The sequence below is a fragment of the Hippocampus comes genome, unplaced genomic scaffold, assembly GCF_001891065.2.
Source record: "Hippocampus comes isolate QL1 unplaced genomic scaffold, H_comes_QL1_v1.1 scaffold317, whole genome shotgun sequence".
In the NCBI taxonomy this organism is placed as follows: domain Eukaryota; kingdom Metazoa; phylum Chordata; class Actinopteri; order Syngnathiformes; family Syngnathidae; genus Hippocampus; species Hippocampus comes.
In genome coordinates, this window is record NW_017805531.1 from 1,793,372 (window position 1) to 1,815,462 (window position 22,091).

At 43.6% G+C, this 22,091-nt stretch overlaps 2 protein-coding genes across 3 annotated transcripts in view; one reads left to right on the top strand and one right to left on the bottom strand.

Annotated features, from left to right (window-relative positions):
* The window catches only part of LOC109520502 (muscleblind-like protein 1), a 42,100-nt gene extending 34,182 nt beyond the window's left edge, over positions 1-7,918 (bottom strand). Inside the window, exon 1 of the mRNA XM_019877765.1 lies at positions 7,405-7,918. The gene's annotated coding sequence lies outside the window, so the exon portion shown is untranslated. The remainder of the gene's footprint in view (positions 1-7,404) is intronic.
* A 9,979-nt stretch (positions 7,919-17,897) lies between these two features.
* Positions 17,898-22,035, top strand: LOC109520501 (cullin-3-B-like). 2 transcript variants are annotated; one of them, XM_019877763.1, is made up of 7 exons: positions 17,898-18,379; positions 19,664-19,861; positions 19,931-20,044; positions 20,619-20,779; positions 21,165-21,279; positions 21,360-21,588; positions 21,659-22,032. In XM_019877763.1, exons 1-7 carry the CDS (start codon positions 18,200-18,202, stop codon positions 21,811-21,813), a joined length of 1,152 nt encoding a protein of 383 aa, XP_019733322.1. In that variant the 5' UTR covers positions 17,898-18,199; the 3' UTR covers positions 21,814-22,032. The 2 variants fall into 2 exon arrangements, with proteins under 2 accessions (XP_019733322.1, XP_019733323.1); XM_019877764.1 differs by lacking the exon at positions 19,931-20,044 and having other exon boundaries at positions 21,659-22,035.
* The last annotated feature ends 56 nt before the right edge of the window (positions 22,036-22,091 follow it).

The following is a 22,091-nucleotide window of genomic DNA, read 5'->3' on the forward strand; positions in this document are numbered from 1 at the left end:
TTGTAATTTTTTTTGGTGGAGGGGGGGGGGTCACGCTTTGGGATCAGGTTGTGATCTTTTGTTTTACGTCAAGGTCCGACAAAAGTATGCAAGCTGTGGGAATCAAGAATGTGTAAAAATGTCAGAAATGCGTCGGTTGTCAGCTAGACAAATAAAACGTTCACCCGCCCACTGCTCTAAACACACATGGTGTGCACACACTCATCACGCCACGGCGCACACAAACACACGCACACACTCAACGCATTGGCGCGTACAAAGCAGCCATTCAAAACTTTCCACCACGTCGACGCAATGAAATGAGATGAAAAATCCCGTGTCACTTACAGTGGAGTGCAGCAAAGCTGGCCATTGCAAATATGTCTGAAGATGAAAGAAGGGAAGAGAGTGAAAGAAAAGGGGAAGTAGAGGCAGGGCACAAGGGGGAAGAGGTTAGTCATTTCCCTCCTTGCGAAGTTCCGTGAGCGTGTGGGCCAATGGGAGCGAAGAGAGTTGAAGCAACATTCTGGGCTGAGCGCCAGGTGAGAAGAGGCGGAGCCCAGCGAAGGCTGACCCGCCTGCTGCCAGAGTGAAAAAGAGTCAAAACGAATCACTCGGTTTTCTTGTACGCATTCTAACATAGGAAGGTGTTCTGTCATTAAATATCACACAAATGAGTTTTTAAACATGTTTAGGATTCGCTCATCATAACGTGCAAGAAGGAATGTGTGTGAGTGGTTTTTTTTTTTTGCAAATTACTTTCTAGTTCTGGTGAAACCACGAGTGGAATTTGAATGGTTAGGCTCCCGAGGGATGATTCTGCTCTTATCAAAGGAGAGGGTTAAGTCACCACACCCTGTGTAGAGAAATCCTTTTTCCCAGTAACAGCGTGTGCACTTGAACAGGAACTGCGAATGTTACGGCACTGCAGCACTGCGATGTGCTGTAACAGAGCTCTGCACCAGCGCAGCCCAGGTCATGATGACCAAGCATCATGGTTAGATGTCTTTCAAATGAAAGGGAGAGTGACGTTGCGGCCTTCTTTTGTCATTGCACGGCACCTTGATAGCAAAAGTAAGCCCCGTCGCTCTGGATGACCTTTGAATAGCGAGTGCTATCTTAATACAAACACTGCACTGCACCCAATGCGCACTACGCATATGTACAAAAGAAAAAAATTGTACAACCAAAAGCAATGTTTCCCAACTTTTACTGAGCAAGGCACATATTTTTACAGAAGAAAAATCTCACGGCGCACAATCACGCAGAAGTACCGTTCATATTCAGAAAAAAAATTTCAACGTACTCCAAAATGTGCCTTTTCATTTGAGCACAATTCAGCTAGCTGTGAAAGTGCTAGTTTAAATTAAGACGCAACGTACTATATTTGATAATCCGTTGTATGAATGGCAACTAGTAGCTTGTACCTTCTGCTATCTAGTGGAAGAGCATTTTGCCAGTCATTGTAAGTCACTGTTATAGATAGACGAAGAATGATGCATTATTTGGAGTAAACAGTTTTCGGATATGAAGCCACTTTTGTGGTAAAGTTCAGTTGAAGTAGGAGGAGCATCCAAGTGCATGTCCACTTTTTTGCGACGTAATAAAAAGCACCGACCTCGTATGTTAAAATCATCTGATTCCGGACATACCAGTAACTCGGCACGTAAAATAGACACCATAACAAATGGAACTGTGCTGCTCAGTGAAAAGCGAGCTGTCGTGACAACTAACAACAACATGGTCTGCTTGACTGCAGCTCGGGGTATTGTCTCGGCTATACACGTACAATACACAAACAAATACACGTTACAATTAGATTGAATTTAGATATACACGCTCAAACATCTACAGCTGTACGACAGCTAATGGGGTGGGGTGGAGCCATCACTTACAACATTGTTCACACTGATGGTGCCGTGGGCTTGCTTCAGTCAAATAAACACGGCAATAGCTTCTTATATGAAAAGCTGCCAAACCCCCTCAAGTTTTTCTACTTTGCTATTTCTATGTAAGGCAGCGAGGCTTCAGTGCTGTGAAGTAATCCTCATAATGAGCCCTCGATATGACCCATCATGTCTGAACATGGATATCCTTCCCTTATTGATTGCTACATCTTTTAACGGGAGGCCAAGCCCTTTTTGTACATTCATTCGAATCGTCTCAAGCTTCTCTCGGTCTTGAAGATCTGCTTTTTCCAAATAATTCATATCATTCTTATCCTTCACCGAGGTCACTCACTCTATGGATAATGGCATACCAATACAGCCTCTGTTCGTGTCCAAGGTCTTAACGTGGTGCAAGGTCAACCGCGTTGGAAGGAGACAAGATGGTGAGAGAGCTTCCACTGAGCCTTTAGAGCACATTGGAGAAACATTGCAAGGCAAGGACAAGAAAAAGTGCGTGCAACATCAGATCGTGGACGGTTTCTGACATGAACAGCAGGCGAGCATGTCTTTCTCTTGCTTCACTTTGCCAATGAGTCACAAAAGCAACTTTGCGGAAGGGGGTGTCCTTTGGTAGTGTCGGTAAGCTGGTCGATGCAAGAAACCTGACGATGGGGCACAGACGACGAGCACAGACAGAAATGCAGGCACAATAAAAATAATGTTTAAAGACAGGCAGGTCTCGGAGTTGTCAGTATGACTAACTGCTTGAGTACCGATGAGAAAACAAGAGAGGGTGCGGTTCACAGTTATGATAGGCCTTCCTGAAAGAGCACATGAGGCGATTCACTATTAGTCAAGTGACACTTATAGCTCGAGTCGATTTGAAGTTTATGCGGCATTCTGCAAAATCCACATATCGCGCTTGTTTTGCTGCAAACAGAATGTGCAAAATGATAGCTTCCAGCCAGCGTTTCTATTTTCAGCTTTTGACTGCAGGGGAGAAGGTTTCCTTTTGTTTGCTGCTTCTAGATTTCAGCATACTGACAGAAGTGGAGGCAAGGTGACAGTGTGCTGATATAGGTCATCAAAGTGGAGGACGTCAGGAGGAAATGCAACACCACAGGGCTCCATCATGCTGCTGCTGCAGCTACTCGGAATATCATAGCATGTCAATAACGCCCTCTCTGACCTTTACATATATGTTTACCACTCTGTCTCTTGGGGGTTCCACACACCGATGGAGAAAGACATTGAGAGCTGGCCATACAAATTTAATGTCTTAGCGGAACCCGCATAATAGATTTTTGCTGTGGAATAAACATGGTGTGTAAAAAATATAATGGAAGTATTGCTGAATTATCTAATTGAGTTGTAAAGATTAGCAATTTTGACAACAATTAACATGCAGAATTCAACCGCCAAAATTGAAACATAGCACTCTGTAGTGCAAACAAAAATGCCATTGCTGATATTATAAATATTGTACATGCCACCAACTGTAGCACATATTCTTCTGGTGTTTAGATAACCTACATTTTATATTATCTTAGCAGTTAGCATAGCTTCTCTGTCTTCTCCTGTCACATACTCCTCGTCCTCCTTCCATAATAGCGATACTTGCCACAAGTGTATCTTATTTGCTAAAATGAAGTGGATGATTAGTGGCTACCACGCTAGCTAGCCAGCCGCTGTTGCCGGTGTGAGCTAAGAGCAAGTTAGCTTCGCACCTAGCATTCCCTCATTAATTTTGATGCATGTGGGAAAAGCAGGGATGATTGTGTGACTATTTAACGTGGAAGTGCCAACAACAGTGCTTCCAGCTCCAATACCAGATATGTTTGAAGCTATTTTCACACCGGGGCAGAGATGATGGTGTCACCATTTGTAGGACAAATTCACAAGGTCCACTGTACAGTGCATAAACACCGTATAATGCTAGTTGGTACTCTTTTAACCTATTTTACATCAGGTCAGACACAGTAAGCTGGTTGATTGAAGTGAATGAAAGGATGACAAAGGCCAGCGTGATTGGATAATATACAGACACACGGCGCTATCCTGAATATCGCCACTATAGTTGGGTATTAAAGGCCAGCGTAATAGGATAATATACAGACACACGGGCGCTATCCTGAATATCGCCACTATAGTTGGGTATGCTATCAACATTCACCACCCTTCCTGTCATTTTCAAAATGAAGTCATAGCCACCTCATGACTTTTCGTTTAACTTGAGGCATTAAATAAAACGGTGAGGTTGTCTTCGGCCAAGAGCACACAAACAAGCTCCGTTTATTCTTCCGTAAATTAACCTCTGGAGACAATGAGGCCACTTGTTTAGCATGCGCACACACTGACCAACTGTGTCCCAGTGGTGTGTATCCTTAAGTTGTCGTGAATATAAGATTGTGTGCAAAATTGCACTTTCGCATGTTCGTGTGTGATATTAACAACAACGGCTAGCCTTATGGCTTAATGAGAAGTTCATTGGCTCGCATTTATGTAATCTGGGTCACCATGCTGAGACATCAGCAGCAGCTCACAGGCTGATTTCTACATAGTAGCGGCTGGCACAGTTCAGGAGTGGTTTGATATACTGTATAATTAAATATTATAAACATTATACTATTTTTAAGGCTTGGGGTTTCCCGATTGCATTTTTTCACTTCCGATACAATATTGCAGCCTAGAGTACTGTCCGATACCATATCACCAGGAATGATTATTGTTTAGTGTGAAATGTTTGAAGAAACTTCAAGTGATACTATTCAAAGAACATAAGTCAGCACTAGGAGGCATGAGAAAGCAGGATCCATTTATTCTACGCAGTTGAGAGAAGAGCAGGAGGATATGAGTGCTAATATCGGAGATTTTGGATGTCGACCGTTATAATCCGTTTTTTTCCTTTTTTTTTTTGTTTGATATCAGAACGATATGCGATATCGAATGGATTAGGACACCCCTAATTTTTGTGAAATGTAACAAAAGATACCAAGAATGACAAATCATAGTGTTAGAACTACAGAGTTTTGTAATGTAAACAAAAAAAAAAGGACACCAAGATGAAGTTCAATTTAAAAATAAATCTCAAACGACAGGGAGTGTGAGAACAACAATAAAATAATAATGATTTACCACGGGTCCATTTTTTTTTTCAGGGGTGTGTTTACCTTCTAAATCGGTTGCAGGCCTATTTCTTGCTACCGTTATCTGTATGACTTTCATTGAGTTAATCATTTTCAGGGAGCTCAACCAAGCTCATGAGATGTGATGAGTGCTCATAATGCAGACACAAACATCTGCAGTGGCCCGGTGTGGGGGAAAAAAAAAAAATCAAGAAAGGCAGCACAAAATAGGATTTTCAGAGCGTCAGGGTATGTGACTAAAGGGGGAGTTAGCAAGTAAAAAACGAAATGTAATTGTACATTCAAAAAAATAAAACTTCAAACTGCTAAGAGTGAGTGCTATAGTAACACTCCGCTACAGGTAAGTGGCGCTAACCAACGTATCAGCCATGGCTAACGTCGTAATGCTAGTTTAGTATTGCGAGTGCTGCTATTTTGTTGAAGCTGCACAGGCATTCTCTCGCATGTGGTTATGCGTGGCCATGTTCGGAGTCCGTTTGACTTCAGCGCCTCTGGACACAACAACACAAAACAACCCGAAAGCCACTTGTTTCTTTCTCCAGAACCAGCATGAGTCAGACTGTTCTCTGGGGAAACTGTTAGACTGAGGATTATGGTCAACATGTCTGATTGCTAGTCATGTGAGAGGGAAAAAAAAAAAAAAAGAGTACAAATAAATATTAGAGGTTAAGAAGGCAAATAATGGTGTGATGACGTGTCATCAGCAATTTGTTTCTGCTCGGTAAGGAATTTTATTAGAGCGAGGGGTCTCCCAGTCAACCGAAGCCGTCACATATTGCTGAAAAGTGGTCACAACACAGTAAGAACACAGAGAAAAGCCCCCGTGTAATAAAGGCTTAACCTGTCAGCACCAATGCTGTCAAATCCCGCTTTAATACTCTATATCATGGGCTCCACACATGCATGCAGAGCTGTTCAGTGAGAGCAGCACACATCTCAGGTTTCTGCTTGACTAAAAATGGGTTACCCGTCCAATTTTCTTGCTGCACGCCAATGCAATCTCCCAAAAATCTCTTGCCGCATTTGTGTACATACTTGTGATAAAGTGCGCGCATGAGCGCCACTGCCTGAGCTACCTACGGACTCCCACAAAGTCACAACAACAACATTCCACATCATTGCCTCAACCACAGACACACCACCAAGAGGAAGCCAGGAAAGATGTGAGGGAGGAGGCCAGAGGTAATGAGCAAGGAGGGAGGGAGGGGGGGGAGAAGAACCAAAGATAATTATTTAAGCCTCACAAGATTCACTCATCATGTCATGACTTAAGCAGAATCCCATGCTGATGTGATTTGGGCCATTTCAGAGTTACAGAAACTTTGAAAAAAAAAAAAAAAAAGGCCCGACCCTTCTCGGCCGGGACAGAAGAAAATTGAACGCATTTCGAAGTGAAGTCATGTCATATGACTGGAAAACAAAAACTAAACAGAACGACTTACTTACAATTCAGTTCAAACATTGAGGAGCACATTCCCTGAAAAGTACATTTGCTTGTTTTCCTTCTCCGTCTTGCCCCCCCATTTCCTTTTCTCAACTTTGTCCCTCCTTGGTAACTCCCCCTCCACTAGACACATGCAAACACTCACTGAGTCTCACACACACACACACACACACACACACACACACACACACACACACACACACACACACACACACACACACACACACACACCCAGAGTCACCCTCTCATACACGCACACACTCTCCTCCCGCGAACCGGAATGCTTGGCAAGATTCTACTGTACTGAAATACTGTGCATACCATATAAGGTAGTAGCAGTTTCACATGTCACATATAATTTACATGCAGCGGGGCGGTAGTTTGCAGTGCGCACACACGTTGTGACACACACACATGCAAAATCATGCTTCCCCTTTTGGGCTGACGCAGCAATGGAGGGAAGAGGCAGAATGGAATCAAATGTTACCCTCTGTAGGACTAACCCCAAAGTGTGTCGAGTCAGACGGGAGCAACGAGAGACGAGTGGGTGATCTATTGATCTCCATTGCTTCCTGGATCAACATCGGCCCTCCGCACATATCAACACCGCCCTCCCCCCCGTACACGCGTCCGAAAATCTTCTCCTGAACTAGCCTTGGGAAATGGCTATTGAGACTCACCGCTTCAAGGCAAGAATGTTTCTTACTGCGTGTGTGTGACAGTGCCAGTAGCCATAAAACAAACTGTAAAGAACAGCCATCAATAACCCTTTGGCACGCATACTGGATACACGCAGCAACCACTAAGGACACCGATGCCCATATCGTCGCCTATGCTCCGATGCACAGACGCCCACTTTGGAAAGTCAAGACTGCAGCACCCACAGGAGGAAAGATCGAGATAAACCAACCGAGGCCGGGAGGAGGGTTACGAAGCGAGCGCTTACCTCTCACATTGCTCTCCAGATAATGCGTGAGTGCTTCCGCGTGTCGACCGACTCTTGTGTTTGTGTGTGCGTTCAGACAGGCTGCGACAGCAGACCCCCAGGCACCGGCTGGACCATTCTCAGGCAGGCAGGCAGAGCACAGCACAGGCAGAGCGACTGGCAGAGGAGAGGCAAGCGGGTGAATCAGCGACGAATGAGTGGAGGAGCTGTGCGGAGCCCAGCACCAAAGTGAGAGAGGGAGGGAGCGAGGGAGGGGAGAGAGGAGGAGTGTATGTCTGCAACTGTGCACGTTGCAGCGTTGGCTGTTAACGCCAGTGTCTCCCCCACCGCTGCCTCCTAAACTGGTCGAGCTAACTGTGTCGAGGGGAGAACCGGGTCGACTTTTCTCCCTAGCTCCTGGATCTGCTCTGTCTGCCGCCCGAGGAAAGCGTATGATGGGTGGGGGAATTCAGTAGCACCAGCTGTGGAGGAGGACGGCTATTAGGAGAAGGCGGAAGCTTTGACGGCACAGGCCGCGCAGACCCTGCAGTCTCCTCATCCCCTTTCGATTCCTTGCTGCAGGCGGACCACGCCTCCTCCTCGCCCCCCCCCCTTCCACAAGAGCAACATATGCTATCAGACCCGGAAGTAAATAGGGAAGGGGATGGGGGTAAATTGAGACTTGAGGAAACACAGCTATGAGGGGATGCAGGAAGATTAGTGACAGGATGCCAAAAAAAAAAAAAAAGCAGAGGAAGACAGGGACAGAGTGTGGAAGCACATCAAATGGAATATGAGGTCAATCCAGAGAGGAAAGGAAAGGAAGGCAAATGCAAAAAAACAAGGAATATGCTTGCTTTACATTTCCCTTGGACAATCGGTGAGCATCAGTGACCTCCAAGTCAACGGTTGCTTCAAAATTTTATGACTAGAGAACCAGATGAACTAAAAAAAAAGAATGAAATCTGACCTTCAAGCAGCGATCAAGATTCTAGATAAGCACCAAAAAATTACAACCACAACCAAGAAGCTGCAAGACATGCTCGTCGTGAGAGTGCATTCGAATATTTCAGATTAAACACCCCAAAGCTTTGAATGCATCTTCCCGTTCCCTCGCAATCTGAAAGAGTTTCCAATTCTGCACAGCTTAAATACAAAGCTCGCGATAAGTCTCGTCTAATTTACGCGCCGTGCCCTTAAACCCGGTGTTGCAAGTCGCAGTCACAGCTGCAACACTAACTTCCAGCACGCGGGTGCGATGTGCCCTGCGCGCCCTGACAACGGTTTGTTTGACCCACGGCAAGACAGACGCAGTTATGTGATTCGGATTGGCCAAAGACAACGTGGTGGAGATAACGTATCACAATACCGCCAAAGATCTGGGCTCTCCGAGAACTGATGTGGAAGTTCCCTTTTTTACTGAAGCCGAGAACGAGCCAGCTCGCTTCCTCTCAGGCCTTCTTTTCCCCATCATTTCAAATGATTATCATCGAGTGTTTACAGGACCCGAGTTGATCTGTCCATCACTTTGGCTCAATTCTCTAATCCAAATCCCCTGCACAAGAACCACGAGCAATTGCATTTGTGACAACAACAGCCTTGTCCAATTGAACGTGTGATCCAAGTTTGCAGATGCCAGATGGGTTGCTCGTTTAGCTATTTAAGACTGGTTTCCTTTTGGAAGATATTTGCTCCATCCATGTACAGTACAATAGAAACCAGTTCTTTGGTTAATGGCTTGCATCCGGTAAGAACAGCCAAGTTGAATTCTGTGAGTGTGGAAGCACATCAAATGGAATATGAGGTCAATCCAGAGAGGAAAGGAAAGGAAGGCAAATGCAAAAAAACAAGGAATATGCTTGCTTTACATTTCCCTTGGACAATCGGTGAGCATCAGTGACCTCCAAGTCAACGGTTGCTTCAAAATTTTATGACTAGAGAACCAGATGAACTAAAAAAAAAGAATGAAATCTGACCTTCAAGCAGCGATCAAGATTCTAGATAAGCACCAAAAAATTACAACCACAACCAAGAAGCTGCAAGACATGCTCGTCGTGAGAGTGCATTCGAATATTTCAGATTAAACACCCCAAAGCTTTGAATGCATCTTCCCGTTCCCTCGCAATCTGAAAGAGTTTCCAATTCTGCACAGCTTAAATACAAAGCTCGCGATAAGTCTCGTCTAATTTACGCGCCGTGCCCTTAAACCCGGTGTTGCAAGTCGCAGTCACAGCTGCAACACTAACTTCCAGCACGCGGGTGCGATGTGCCCTGCGCGCCCTGACAACGGTTTGTTTGACCCACGGCAAGACAGACGCAGTTATGTGATTCGGATTGGCCAAAGACAACGTGGTGGAGATAACGTATCACAATACCGCCAAAGATCTGGGCTCTCCGAGAACTGATGTGGAAGTTCCCTTTTTTACTGAAGCCGAGCACGAGCCAGCTCGCTTCCTCTCAGGCCTTCTTTTCCCCATCATTTCAAATGATTATCATCGAGTGTTTACAGGACCCGAGTTGATCTGTCCATCACTTTGGCTCAATTCTCTAATCCAAATCCCCTGCACAAGAACCACGAGCAATTGCATTTGTGACAACAACAGCCTTGTCCAATTGAACGTGTGATCCAAGTTTGCAGATGCCAGATGGGTTGCTCGTTTAGCTATTTAAGACTGGTTTCCTTTTGGAAGATATTTGCTCCATCCATGTACAGTACAATAGAAACCAGTTCTTTGGTTAATGGCTTGCATCCGGTAAGAACAGCCAAGTTGAATTCTGTTTTCTTCCCTGACAACATCGTGGTGTTAACCTCTCCTGGGATCCATTGACATTTTTTGAATTCTACAGTTTTAAGCACCTTATTGGTGTTCAAAATAGAACATTACATTTACACAATTAATAATAATTCAATGCAATTCATGATTTATTTATTCTATTATGATTATTATTATTATTATTATTATTATTATTATTATTATATATGCATTATTTAAAAAAAACTCAGTGATAAAACTCTACTACTACAATTATTATTAGTAGTAGTGTAATAGTAAATAGTGTAGTGTAAAATAATAATTAAAAATAATAATGAAAATAATAATAATACATTATTTTTTATTATTATATAATTTACTAAAAATAGTATTGGAAAAAACATTTTATATCATAATAGAATTTATTTTTAATGGATATACATAATATGTGTATACACTTACCCTTTCAGTCAATTGCAAATTACAAGGAAAATTCAGCCTATTCATTTTTACTTTAAAAACCAAGAATTATAAGCAAGTGGAATAATACTCCTCTCTAAGGTTCTGCGGACGCACGAAACAAAGTGAGAATTAAAACCAAAAAAAAAAAACGGGGGTTTAACAATGAGTTCACGCACGTTAACGCTAACCAACCGAAAACAGGAAGTAGCGCGTGTGTGTGTGTGTGTGTGTGTTAATACAAAACGGAGTTGAAGGGGATTTCCACCGAGTGGATACATCAAAGGTGTTAATTTTCAACAGTTTGAATGCTAAATGACAGCACGATAATAAACGGCTAACGTTTTCACTGCCGTCAAAACGTATTTTTCCACTTTCTCTCCTTCCCCGACAAGAACAAATTTTCCACCTTAAACTGCGCTATCATGTCAGAGCTCGGCTATTTCCCATCTTCCTGTAAATGCCACACTGGCTGGCAAATGTGAACTCTCACTCTCCTGAGGAAATGTCCTGGAGCTTTGGTGTGCCAACCTCTGACTGCTCATCTATCACTAACCCGCAAATACACATTAGGCTTCCATTACCGAGCATCCCAGCGATACGACTGCAATGGAGCACACAGCCTGCCTGCAGAAAGGCCAACAGCTGGGAGTAGCAATCAAGCTAACCTATTTAACTTGAATATATTTTGGCGACGGCGGAATCAAAAAGTGAAAAGAACGCCGGCCGGGTCACTTCCTGATTGCGTTACATGTTATATTTGGACCGAGCGAGGCGTTTGCTATGTAAACAATTAGGCTGTAAATATGCAGGGGGACATTGGTAAAAACGTCCAAGAAAACGTAAAGAGACAAGTTGTAAATAGGCGCCTGCTGAAAATCCACCTTGGAGAGCCGGTTTAGCGCTTTTCTCGCATTTTGTTTAATTTATTTTTTCTTAATTTATTTTCCGCACAGGGAGGGGAAGGGGAGGCAGGTGTAATTCAAGCAAGCTGTCAAGTTTGAAATACGGAGCGAGGAAATAGCACGCTGCCTCATCCTCATCTGGCACTGGAAAGAATGCGTGCGTGCATGGCCGTGTCTGTGTGCGCGCCTCCCTACACAAGCTGGAAGCTTATCTTGCAGATAAAGAGGAATCGCATAGAAACACCCTTTCCGAAGAGGCCTTTCACTTGGGCTTTGAGCAGGTTCTCTGTCTAGATACGGCGTGACATACAACTGCACAATCGAAAATATCCAACAAACCATCTTAACCCAAAATGTAAAAAAAATTAAATATACTTCGACAATTGGACTGGACAGCGGTGTATGCGCTTCACAATTAAACCTTGCCAAGCTACAAAAAAATGGAAACAAAACTGATCCAGTACAAACATTGAAAAAAATAAAAAAATCAGCAAAAGTGAGTAGAGTGTTTACAGTGAGCTTACCTGCGCGTGTCTATCGCTGAAGTGCTACTTGGACGAACAAAACCACTTTAAGCAAAGGTCACACCGACGCAACGCGCAGCATCACGAAGGAACATTTTCGCTCCCCCCCCATCCGTCTGCTACTTTACTCGCTCTCCACTCTCGCTCGCTCACAATAGCGCCTTCTGCTTAGCAACGGCCATACTGCAAGTGTGGTCAGGTTTACAGCGAACCATCACTGCGCAACATCAAGTCTCCATGACAACCACTCCTTTATCTCATTTGCATCTTCTGCTTGCATTATTTCATGCCAAATATGGTCACCTTATTCAGCTCTGTCTGCATCCACTTTTTTTTTTTTTTTCGAACTTCCTCTTCCCCTACACTTTCACAACTGTGGTTGAAGTGCGCATTTATGTGTGGCCAAAGGACTGAGATGCAGCTCTTAAGTCGACAAAAGAATGGAGATGGTGGGCAGAATTTTCATTTTTTTAAACTTCATAACGATACAGTATTTCGCACAATGCTTCCATCTTTGTGGGATCAGTCTCGTGAAGGCCCCTGTCTGATACAAGTGCACAAAGCAAGGTCTATAAATGATCAAACAGACATGATGAGCCAGGCCCTCACTCAAGCCCAACATCAGTGACCTCAAAAAAATGTTCTTCAGGATGAATGGACAAAAATCTCAGTCATCCCTAGCTGTTATGGCTGTGAAACTGGCAAACAACTTCAGGTGAATAGCCTCGGCGTCCCAATACTTTTGTGCTCACAGTTATGTTTGCATTCTTGCAGCCAGTGATCGCGTAGAGAGAGGAAGTGGCAGAGAATGAGAGCCGCTTGCACTGCGCAAAGATAAAGGTGAACCAAGAAGCGGTTGCTTTTCAGAGAGACAAAAATAAAAAAAAAAAGGATGTGACAACACCAACGGCCCAGGCAGGTTTCAACTCACCACCTTTCAATTGGTCTTCAGTCAGGGCCTCCGCCTATTTCTCCCCCAAGGACCGCGTCTCTGGAAGTATCACAGGAATGTCGATGCAGGCCTCTGGAGGTCTCCGGAGCTCCCCCACCCCACACACACACACACACACACACACACACACACACACACACAAGGCCACTCAGCAGCACTCAGCACCTGTCTATGGCTGCTAGTGCACAGAAAGAGACGCAGTCAATCATGTTGGACAGCATAGCAAATGAGCAGAAAAGGGACGAGTATGGGAAGGGGGAACGGGGTAGATGGGGACTGGATGATCGTGACTCATCAGCCCAGGAAAGACAGCAACATAACATAAAAGTTGCATGTTTGGTCGAACAAATGATATTTGAGCCATTTGTGCAAAATATACAGTTCACATATTTTCTTACGGTCACTCTGGCACGACTGTTTCATAAAAGGAAATAGAACTACAGGGTGTTCTGGAAAATTTGAAATCATGCAGATCGAGTTAACTAACTACATGTTATCCAAGCGAAACTAAGTAGGCTTACTGGTGAAAAATCGATTTGTTTAACAAAATTCCAACAGCATATTCAAATGGGTATCGAATTTTATAACCGATTTCAGAAAGCTTTGCAAAATGTAACAGGCACTCCCCCGCCTGTGACGTGACCCATTTTTTTTATTTTTTGAACCTTCTTTGAATTTGTTGTGCGAGAAAAAAAAAATGCACAGTTCACCCTCTTACTTGACTGCCCTTGACCATATTCTAACACACAAAATCCAGGGACGGTTCATTTTACAGTGGAATGATTCGGTTTGGTTCAGTGGGTTAACGATTTGATTCCATGACACAGCTCGGCGGTGGGGGTGTGTGTGTGTGTGTGTGTGTGTGTGTGTGTGTGTGTGTGTGTGTGTGTGTTTATTTATTAATTTACTTGTTCATGTTTAAATGCCGAATTGATGGATGAGTTTCCTCTCTATTCATAACAGTGATGCAAGTTCTCAACAACGTTTCTCAGCTCCTCATCTCATGTGACTTACCAAGCAGGGCACCAGAGGCAGCGCCCGGCCGGCCTCTCCTCTCCTCTCCCGTGCTGCAGGGATGCTGGGACTCAGGGAATTGGAAGTCAATGAAACCATGCCTAATTTAGTCTTCGCTCCTCCTTGGGCTGCCAGGAATCAAGAGTGAGAGTCCTTCCCTTTTAGGGCTCCCAGGACGCTGTGATCGGCGAGTGCACGCCTGCGTTCCGATCCACGCTAAGGAGTGGTGGATGAGAAAGAGGCGACAGTCACAGATGTGATTATTTTCTCGCTGTTAGCCGTGTCAATGTAACAAATTGAAACAGAGTACCTATCTATTAACTTTTCAGCTTACAAGCATTTTATCAACTCATTCAAGGATTTTGCCAGGGAAAAGACTAGCATTTGGAAGTCACGCGCCCCAATAATTAGCGGCGATGAATAATCATGGACTCTATACTTAAAACAACCCATTTAAACAGGCTCCCACGCCATGTCACGTTATGTCATCTTGAAAAGCCCATGTGAAAATTAAACCAGAGGCTGTGGGCTGAAGTCTTTTTACAACTAAAATCATGATCTATATTTTTATAATTTGTGGGCGGCATGGTGGGCAACCGGTTAGAACGTTCACCTCGCAGTGTAGAAGTCCATGGTTCGATGGCGGGCTCTGGCATTCCTGTCTGGGGTTTGCATGTTCCCCCCGTGCCTGCGTGGGTTTTTTCCGGGTACTCATGTTTCCTCCTACATCCCAAAAACATGGTATGCATGCAATTAATACAATGGACTGGGAAAAAAAAAAACATAATGGAAGCAACTTTGTAATGTTTCCTTCCAACCCCTGATGCATCAAAAAACAGCTAATATGCACATTTGATCTTTTTTTTTTCAGCAAATCTACTTTTAGCGCTTCCTTACAAAGTACAAAATAAAGAATGAAGTGACGTGAACAAAATCCTGTCAAGTTATCTTGACCCATCGGAGGATTGCCAAAACCGAGGGGAACTACATCAAATAAGTGAGGTAGCAGACAGGCCACTTAGTAACCTAGCAACCAGCAAGCTCAACATAGCCCCTGTAATTCTAAAACTCAGCAAAATGAGTGCCTGATATTATTGCATTACCTCAGCTAACCACAGGATCCGAGCCGTAAATAACAGCTCCCTGGACCAAGCACACGTCTGTGGCGAAAAAAAGAAAAAAAAAAGTCAACAAAATCCCTCCACTTGTTCTTTCCTGGATTCTTCTGCTTCAAGGAAGACCAAGGGAGGCAAAATTTGGTTTTATGGAGTGCTGTAACAAGAGAGTAGATAGCGACCAAAAGGGAATCGAGTGGAGCCTATGATTAGTGAGTCATAATGAGGGTTGTGGGATGGGACTATATTATTAAAGAGGAGCAGGAAAACCTATCGGTCTATATGTGAAACACTAGCACGCTGGGTGCTGAGGACGAGTAACGCAAGGTTAAAAAGTCGACTAAAACAGCCCTGTAAGCCTTTAAGTCGCAAAACACCATTATAAGCACTTCTCTTGTAATTTGAAGAGCAGAGGCTCCCTTGTGGAGTCGGGAATCTTTTTATTATTACCACTGAGAGTGCGTGTGAGTCTGCGAAACAGCTCAGCCTTGGGGTGGGGGGGAGAGGGGGGGGGGGGGGGTCTTATATTTAGATTTTATGACCAATATCGAGTTCTAACCCAAGACGTTTTCACCGGGGGTGATTAAAGATGTCATGTCCACTGGGCAAGAAGTTATGACAGCAATTTTGAGCAGCCCACGTCACATGGCGCGGCGAAGACATTGGTACATACGTTCACCCCGATTCTCGAGTGATAACAGATGGAAAAAGTGCCAGTAAATAAGACAAAATAACACTACCAGCCATCTTGAAAGTCATCTAATGGGTTTCAAATTAGTGCGCGGCTTGCAATAAACCTGTGGTTGTCAAGTGTTTTATTTACTTAGTACCAGCTAAAAAAAACACACACTCACAGTCCTCTAAATACGGCCATCATCATTTTAATCTTGGATTAAAATACTGTGTCATAATTGTGGTATTGAAAAAGCTTCGCCCGAAAAAGTTGGGATGGGCGAATACGGATCGCGACGGCGGCTAAAGTAGAACATGATCTGCATGGGTTTGTAATATAAAAGAAAGTACATTAAATTACTGGTAGCATCATATTATCTCTCGGACGTACTAAGGACAAAAAGTATTCCTTGAGATGCTCGGAGGAGATTGTATGTGACAATCCTTCTCCCAATTGGGATTCCAATAGCCTACATTCCCCTGTTTCAAGGTCGACAGCAGAAGCAAATTAAATTACTTGTCCTGTTTTGTGCCGCCGGCGCCAGGTCAACAGCAACTTGGCTGAAATGATAAGTGCGGGATTTTGAGGGGAGCGGTGTTTTTGTCCTGGCCCCTCTGGTGTCTATTTGCAGTGAATCGATGAAATCGAAAACGACGTATTGATTTCAGCTTTTGCGATCGCATGAGGGAAAAAAATAGTTCGTTTTGCTTACGCTATCATGCTAATGACACGTGTCTTCTGTCTGCACAGAGAATGCCAGTTGTTTGTTCCAGCCGCAATATCACTGCTCATTGTTCACGCCCCCGCTACATTGCGGAAACATGCGGAACATTCATCAAACATTTCAGACATACTAACTCTTCTGCATTAGTTATTTGTTGTTGTTGTTGTTTTTGTTTTGAAACTTCAGAAAGTCCAAATTTAAAGTTGCACCCCTTCAATGCTGTACCAAGTTGTGCCATAACATGCTGCACTGAGGCCAAATGGGAAAAGATGCAAGACGATGATGTTTAGGAAGTGTTTTTCTCGTGATTTTAAATGTATTTTAAGTCTGTGACAGGTTAAAAAAAACAAAAGGTAAAAAAGTCTGATATGGTCTTTCTGTAACTTTTGTGGATGGGTCCGAAATCCATCCCTGTGATAAACAGGGGTCTCTGTAATTTGCATGACACCCAATTGAAGTGGATGTAAAGACAATGCGCGTACGCTCAGATATACAGAATTATCTCACACTCTGCAGAGCCTCCTGGCACGTCTGTGAACATGTTGCATGGCCGCCTCTACCGAGAAAAGTTTCTCTATGTGGCTCAGGGCGTTGCTTGCTATCAGCACTCAAACACATTATGATGTGGCTTTAGAAGAAACTAAATGTCGCCGCTCAAAACAGCACAGGCAACCAGCTACACTGCTACTGCAACATTATTATGGGATACAGAGGAGCAGACAAACATCAGTCATATTGATAGATGCTCCATGGGCCATTGTTTCAAAACAGCCCTATCTCTGACTTTGGTGGATGACATTAAACTAAAAATATGCTTTGGAATGCAATCCCACCAGTCACAGACATTAAACAGCAACAACCGCATTGCAAGAGTTTAAAAAATGTATCTATCAAGTACCAAGTTTAGACAAAAACCATTCAGCTGGGAAGATAAACTCTTTAGAGGGTTTGCAGTGTATGGGTGGAATATTGATGAGAAAGATGCATTGGTGGTTAAGGTGTAAGATAATTGTACATGAACAGGAAGAGCGTTTGTGTGAAAAGTGTTTTACAGGTCGTGAAATTATTAGCAACGAATGAATGAAACCACTCCATCTCAAAGCTCTGTTACAATCAACTTTTTTTTTTTTTTTTAATGAAAAGGTGATCTTCGCTAAGGTTACCTCCATTGCTTATTTAACTTCATATTCAAACTATTTAGTATTTTATTCGCCCAATACTTCGTGGGCATAAATAAATCGGCCCCATTTGTGTGCACGTTGTGTCTTAATTCGTGTTCCTCAAATTATAATTTTGTGTGCACGTTAAATGCAGTTTGAGGTCACAGTTTTATAGTCTCATGTCTGAGGCTTCTTAGTTTTAACAGTGTGTAGTAGGACAAAATGCTTACCGGATTTTCGTAGGATTTTTTTCCGCTTCATTTTGCCTCATGCGACACCACTGTTTGTTTTTCCTGGCGCCTGATACTATTGTCATCTAGAATCTTGCGAGACATTAATTTCTATTGCGTAATAAGTCGGGTCTGTGTGTAACATATTTTGAGGGGCGTGGGGAGAAATTAATGAACTGTATTTCTCGAAAACGATTTTTCCGTGTTGGCTAGCGACTGGCGACATTTTTTTTAATGATCGCCACTCCTGAAAAAGGCGCAGCAGCGACGTAATTATTTGTCGACAACCCTAGCTTGTGACGTCATAATGTCGTTTGTAACAAAGGCAAAATATTCGGCCAGCGCGCGTCCTTATACAAAGCTCTCCCCCAAACGCATCTCATGCGGTCTCTTATTATTTGGGAGCGTCACCCTGCCCATGAGAATCATGGCCAATCTCAAGGGAGAAACCAAGAAAGAATCCAAAATGAGGATACGCGCCTTCCCTGTAAGTATGTGACATCCTGCTCTCAGACAGTTGAAAACAAAAACAAAAACACTGCAAGCAGGTTCCCCACTGGCATGTGAAAAAGAATACATTACCGACACTGACAAGCGCAAGCTGTCAACAAAACAGGACCAACGCCATGTCAGCCACATTCGTGAGTTGTCGCCTATGACAAGACAAACTGGACAACGCAATGAATTTGACTCGCATATTAAGAGTAGAAGAAAAAAAAACGCTAAATTGCAATACGAATGTTGTGCAATCAAGACAGGGGGATACTGTTAGTGTACCGTGAGAGATCACCACGTGTGCTGCGGGGAAACTTTCAAATTCACTTGGTCTGAAAGTTATTTACTACAAACAATGTATGAATGTTTATCTATGTATTCAAGCAACCTGTAGCAAATAGACAGAACAATGAAATGCCCTTCCACTAGATGCCTGATGACATAATTACTTTGGGTGACATTTTTGTTTGTGCCATGACTTCCGACCTTGTTAGCCGCACACCCACCTTGACTGAACCAAGACACATCCATTAGAAAATGGTATCAAACAGGGAAAGGGAAGGGAAAAGGGCACTCGGGGAGAAATGTTTTATTTTTGTATTGAATTTCCTGAACACACGTTGTATTTGGAAAAATAATTGGTTTCTTAAATGTTGTATAATGTATGTTGTGGGGTGATAATCTTGAACAACTGGTTTATATAAGGGGGAAAAAATCCAGAAAAGAAGTGTAATGAAGCGATTTTTAAAATATGTTTCTGTTGTCGTTTCTGGACACTACCTGGAGGCAAAACAATTTTCTGCTGATTATGTTGCGCACTTTGCTTATTCCCCAAAAAAGGGAGGGGGCGGGGTAGTATCAATATCAGTATCAAGCAGTATCAATATCGGCGGTTCTGGCCCTTTATTTACTTGGTATCGGATTGATACCAAAATATACAATATGGCACACCATTAGTGGATAGTTGTCAACTTGTTCGAGCCACAACTCCACAAGATGAATTTGTGAGTGCAAAATGGCGGACTGGCCGCAAGGGCCTCTCATTTATAGTGAATTAAAAAATGTCCAGTTTGCCTTGGAAATGGCTATACATACCTTAGCACGTTGAAACATTCTCTTCATTTGTCTGAAGCCGCTGTGCTTCCTCATCAAGTCCTGTGGCACCCTCTAGTGGAAACGAAACACGCACGCGCATTGAAAACAACTAATCTAGCACATTGAGCCATGGTCTACCTTACCGTGTGTGATAGCAGTGCCTTTCACTGATCCATTATAGATGACAATGGATGAGAAATATGTGGAGAACATCTGGGCCCTGCTAAAGAATGCCATCCAGGAGATCCAGAGGAAAAACAAAAGCGGGCTGAGCTTCGAGGAGCTGTACAGGAATGCCTACACCATGGTTCTGCACAAGCATGGGGAGAAGCTCTACACAGGCCTGAGAGAGGTTGTCACAGAGCATCTCATCAGCAAAGTAAAGAAATGCACCCCTGTCAATTTGCGCATAAACCCGCTGATTAATACACTCCATCCTTTTTTCCAGGTACGCCAGGATGTCCTCAAATGTCTAAATAACAAATTTCTGCAAATCCTAAATCAAGAGTGGAATGATCATCAAACTGCCACCATCATGATCAGAGACATCCTCATGTACATGGTAGGGAGGCAGAGTAATGCAGCATTTTTTTTTTTTTTTTTGTAGTTGTGTATATGTGGCCCTCCCACATCACTCATAAGCACCTTTAGCAGTGGTGGCGTTTTTATGATGCTTTTATCTGATTAGTATGTTTTCATTCTTCTAGTACTTGGCCAACCTTGAAGTGTTTTGTTTTGGGCTCAATAACTGTCTTGCCATTCACGAACTATTACTTGGGACTTTTCTGACCGTGTAAAATTACGAAAGGGCAGGTCTGCAGCCTAACTTTTCAACTCGGAGCGCAGTGGCCTGCAACTTTTAGGAACACACTATAAATCTAAGTGCTAAGCAAATAGTCACATTTCCTCTCCTTTCCCCTGTATTATTGATACTTTCACAATAAATGCAGAAAATGCAACTTTTCAAATTAGCATCTTATTGACACAACAAACATCAGTTCTATGTCTTAAATACAAAAAATGTAAAGGTTATTTTCAAGCCGGCAGTGGCACTGTTATCAAATTTCATGTTCCCTGCACGGTGTGAACATCAACAGCAGAATTTGCAGTTCATTGAATTTGCTCTGCGATTCCAGGACCGAGTTTATGTTCAGCAAAACAGCGTGGAGAATGTGTACAACCTCAGCGTCGTCGAATTCAGAGACCAGGTGGTCCACGACAGCTGCATTCGAAAACACCTTTGGCAGACGCTACTGGACATGATTAAACGAGAGAGGAGGGGAGAAGTTGTAGACAGGTATGGAGGAGTATTTGGGATCGCCTGTAGATAGCCGATCTCGGGGTAAAAGCGACTCCCATAAACGCACTGAAATCCTTTGAAGGCAGCACTTCAAAACCAGCGCTGTGTGCACGCGGCACATCAAACGCAAATAACCCCCGTCAACTTCACAGCAATCCAGTATGAGCAGTATTGGAAGCGAGCAAAACTCAATGCAGCTCTGCTTAGCTTTAGACTTGAACGTGATCGCAGTTGAGTCACTCCTGTGGGGAATATCGTTGTATTTCTACAAAGTATCGATAAAGTTGAGTTGAGAGTATACAATCGTCTCAAAACTCAATTTTCCCAAACATGCTCCCTTTCGAGTACTTATTATTATTGACTGGAAACATTTCAATTGCAGGGGATCCATCAGAAACACCTGCCAGATGCTGATGGTTCTCGGCCTGGACAGCAGGATTGTATACGAGGAAGACTTTGAGCGTCCCTTCTTAGAAATGTCAGCTGAATTCTACCAGGTGAGTCCCTTCCGGGTGCCCGTCTCATCTTGAGGGTACCCGGTGTCTATAACGTAATACCCCCATATTGGCCCGCTTAGATGGAAAGCCAAAGGTTTCTCGCCGAAAACAGCACCAGCATCTACATTAAGAGGGTGGAGGCCAGAATCCACGAGGAGATAGAGCGCGTCAATCACTGTTTGGACAAGTCGACGGAGGATTCCATTCTCAAGGTGGTGGAAAGGGAGCTGATAACAAAACACATGAAAACCATAGTGGAGATGGAGAACTCCGGCATGGTCCACATGCTGCAGAATCACATCACAGAAGGTAGCGTAACCTTGCAAATATTTATTGATGTGAATTTTGACAATCGTTATCTTTCTCCTTTTGCCCGCAGACCTTTTGTGCATGTACAAGCTGTTCAGCCGTGTCCCCAACGGCCTAAAAACAATGTGCGATTGTATGAGCTTGTACTTGAGAGAGCAGGGCAGGGCTCTAGTGTCAGAAGAAGGAGAGGGCAAAAATCCCGTCGACTATATCCAGGTATACTGATTGGGGAAGCAAACGCCACATTCTGAACTACTGGGAAATGTCTTGGGATGCACGTATGCCATTTTTTTTTTTTTTAATGAAGTAATGTAATCATTGGGACGAGCATATGCTCCTGGGAGGATCACCCAGGCAGCCGCGGGAGCTTGTGGGCGGGTGCACGTGGAACGGAGGATGAGATGGGGTCCGAGAAACCTTTGTGATTGTCGGACGGGCCGCCGCTGAACCTCGTCTCTGGTGCCACCCGTACAGAGTTCATCATCCATTTTGCATAGCATAAT